Source organism: Henckelia pumila, chromosome 2 (assembly GCF_033568475.1).
Source record: "Henckelia pumila isolate YLH828 chromosome 2, ASM3356847v2, whole genome shotgun sequence".
Taxonomy (NCBI): Eukaryota; Viridiplantae; Streptophyta; class Magnoliopsida; order Lamiales; family Gesneriaceae; genus Henckelia; species Henckelia pumila.
The window spans coordinates 176,909,491-176,912,895 of record NC_133121.1 but is presented as its reverse complement, the minus strand read 5'-3'; the positions used below and the strand labels follow the sequence as shown (position 1 = coordinate 176,912,895).

The 3,405-nt window shown below is 36.5% G+C and overlaps 1 protein-coding gene across 1 annotated transcript; it reads right to left on the bottom strand.

Moving 5' to 3' along the window:
• Window positions 1-1,601: 1,601 nt before the first annotated feature.
• On the bottom strand, window positions 1,602-3,197 carry LOC140879020 (uncharacterized). The gene is made up of 3 exons (XM_073282651.1): window positions 2,867-3,197; window positions 2,496-2,782; window positions 1,602-2,237 (listed from the first exon to the last, which is right to left on the bottom strand). Exons 1-3 carry the CDS (start codon window positions 3,195-3,197, stop codon window positions 1,602-1,604), a joined length of 1,254 nt encoding a protein of 417 aa, XP_073138752.1.
• Window positions 3,198-3,405: the final 208 nt, after the last annotated feature.

The following is a 3,405-nucleotide window of genomic DNA, read 5'->3' as shown; positions in this document are numbered from 1 at the left end:
TGATCAACTCTCAAAATCCATTTTTCAACTCTTTTCTCCATTTTTTTTGTCCCTTTTTCCTCAAATAAAATAATTAACACTCAAATTCCTGCAAACAACACAAACAACAAAAGAAATTCATAATATCGCTCAAAACACAACAAAAGCCAAGCTAATTCATATAAAATATAAGTGCAAAAATTGCACTTATCAACTCTTCTAATTGTTTAATTTGTTCTTGCAGGTATGTGCAGTGGTACCAGGAAAAGGAGAAGATGGCACATAGATACTGAGGTCGATGTACTCGATTCATCTGCAAAGATTCCATAATCTTCTACTTTTCCTTAGTCAATAAGCTGATTTTATCTTGTTGCTTGTGAGCTCAGTTATTGCACTCTTGGTAAACTGGATTCACGGTTATTGTTTTCCCTGGACATTTATAATGTTTGTAATAATGATATTTTTGGGTTGTACGAGGGAGATATTGTTTTCCCTGAAAATCAAATCGCTTGAACACTGTTTGATTATGGGTTCGAACTGATTTGAATTAAATCAATATTTATTTATATTTAGTGTGAAAAATAAGAAAAACCTCTCATTATTTAAGTAATTACATTCAATTCAGTAGTTCTATTTCTAAATATAATGGAAGTTATGTTTCCTATTGAAAAAGAAAGGAAAATTGGCTCGAATTTAATTTATAGAAATTGAATTGTCTATACACGTTCAGGGCCTTGAAATCTGTATGAATTTATATTTTTGTGATTGCATTATTTCGTGTGTCAAATATAATGCATCTCCTGTCGAAATGGAATTTATGCTTGCGATCTCGTGTTTTATAAAGGGCTTAGATTCGAGACTGGTTGGTGATAACCTTGTGAAATAATTAATCACATGATGCTATTAAATTCGTGGAAGTCAAACATTTTTGCTTGAACAAACTGAACAATGATCAGTTTTGACATTATTTAATTGAGATTTTAATAAAATAAAATAATTGTACAAGTAGTTAATGATATTAATTTATTATTAAATTGGTAAAAAGGTCGAAAGATAACATTAAATATGGAAATTAGATTATATAATTAAGATGGATGAAAAATGAAATGTAACCTAAATAGGTGAGAGGAGGAAGTATTATATATTTGACAGTAGTAGAAAGATATGAATACACCAAATAAATACTTGTGAGAATCACAACGGCTACCGGATGACCAATAATAATTCTACATTGTCAAACAGTAAACAGTCTCATACTGAGGAAACTTCACTTTTTTTATCCATCATGAAATCTTCAAGGAAAATAAAAATTTTGACCCTTCAGTTCTTTACATCGCAAATGGACCAATCTAAAGTTAACATTCCCTGAAAAGAGATCATATATAAAGCAATATCAGAGAGTAATACAACAAAAAAATATGCCTAAATTCTTCAAGAGAAAACAATACACTTAAAAATTTTCGGTTTTTCCTTTATTGAAGGGGAGCGAATTGCACCTTCCGCCCCCCTCTTGGTCCGCCCCACTACTGTAATGATTACAAGAAACACAACAGAGCAGGTTTTACATTTTCCTGGAGCTTACCCCATAAGAGTATGCAGGTAGAGAGGCCTTCGGCACAAACTTACAAACTTTCCGGGCCGAAATGAAGCTGCTGTCCATGTATTTCCTGCTGCTGATTCTGTTGCGCGTTGAAATTCGTCACCTCAAGGCTGAGCTGCTGCTGATTAGTACCAATGTGTCCATGATTCTGCTCCAGAGTTGGAAGATTCGGCCATATCTCGTATTGCATTGCCAATTGGTTCTGTTGCAAAATGTCCATGATTGGTTGCTGCATATTCATCGGATTACTGTCCAGGCCATGGCTTTCAAATAGTTCATCGAAATTAATGTACTGCAAAATGTCCTCGTCCATGATTGCTTGTGCCTCGTCTGGATTTGTATTTGCCTGCTGACTTTCTGGGCCGAAATGAAGCTGTCCATGTATTGCCTGCTGCTGATTCTGTTGTGAGTCCAAATTCGTCACCTCAAGGCTGAGCTGCTGCTGCTGATTGTGTTCAGTTTTCACACGCTTGGGGGCTGCCTGGTTCCAAGTTTCATACGCGGCCGTCTCGTTCTCTACCTCAAGGCTGAGCTGCTGCTGATTAGTACCCATGTGAACACGCTTGGGGGCTGCCTGGTTCCAAGTTTCAGACGACTCTGTCTCTTCCTCTGTTTTGGAATATTTCTTGTGAATCCGACACATAACACAATCATCTAGCTGCAACAGTATGAAACAAACACATTATTAATTTGTTTTGCATAAAAAACAAGTATATAACGGCCTAAATATATGCCTAGGATGGGCGTTTGTGTACTACGAGAGTAAAGGAGAGAAAACAAACAAATTAACATGTGGGAATATGACAAACCCCGCAATTAGATTGATATGCATGTAATTAATTTTGCGTATGACTAAAAACAGATCGATATTGATAAAAAAAAAAAAAAAAAAAGATCAAATAGAAACAGTTCTTACTCGCATAGCATCATCAGCACTTGTCCTAATTTGTGTCGTAGGCTGGTTAGATACGTACTCGTGCATGATCCAATCAGTTTTGTGGCCTTTGGAGGGCTTCCCTACGAAAAACACTAAAGTCTTCTTGAATCCAACATGCACGCCATTTGCAAGTATTTTTTTATCAGCTACGGTGGCCTTCCAATACCCGTTACCGGCCGCTCGGTTCGGCCTTTTTCCATTCAAATACTTGCGCTCTCGAGACGTGAAGAAGTACCATTCACCTTTTCCCAAACTCTGATACATCCCTGTAACAAAGATCCATCCGAATAACATTATTAATCAAAACAATGCAATTACAAAGAAAACAGAAAAATTAATTGTATACGTACGAGTCAAATCCTCAGGAGAATGATCGTAAACGTTGACGTTGCGGATACAGCGGATGTATTCGGGCCGTTCTCTATTGATCTCCTTGTTCAAATAGTCCACGATGAGTTCATCGTCTTCGGGGCGAAAGCAATATCCCGGGGAAAGTATAACCGGAACATATTCTGCATCTGGAAGTCTTCTGTGATAGCTTATGTGTTGGTTGTTTGGTAGAATATTGTCGTCTGTACTTGAAACACATTCTTCCGGAGTTAAAGCTCCTAATTGGCTATTCCAATCTCGATCTTGATTCGAATTGGCGGGAATTGGACACTGTTGATTGTTAGACTCCATCTCCATCAGAAAACTAATTAATTGGATTCCCAGAGCCTACAAAATTTCTGTTTCAGGATCTTGATCCAACACAATGTATATATTCGTCTTTCTTTGTTTCGTTTCTAATATTGGCGTGAAATTTACATGTAGGGAGTTTAATTTGAGTAGGAGATAAAGATAAAGCAGATAAATATTTCAAATTTTAAATCTCCGAAAATATAGCTTC

Excerpts from the sequence above, each read along its gene's own strand:
- LOC140879020 (XM_073282651.1), bottom strand. The coding sequence starts at position 3,197 with ATGGAGTCTAACAATCAACAGTGTCCAATTCCCGCCAATTCGAATCAA. Across the intron at positions 2,783-2,866 it reads TTCTCCTGAGGATTTGACTC|GGATGTATCAGAGTTTGGGA; the intron begins GTACGTATACAA and ends TCTTTGTTACAG. Across the intron at positions 2,238-2,495 it reads GTGCTGATGATGCTATGCGA|CTAGATGATTGTGTTATGTG; the intron begins GTAAGAACTGTT and ends ATACTGTTGCAG.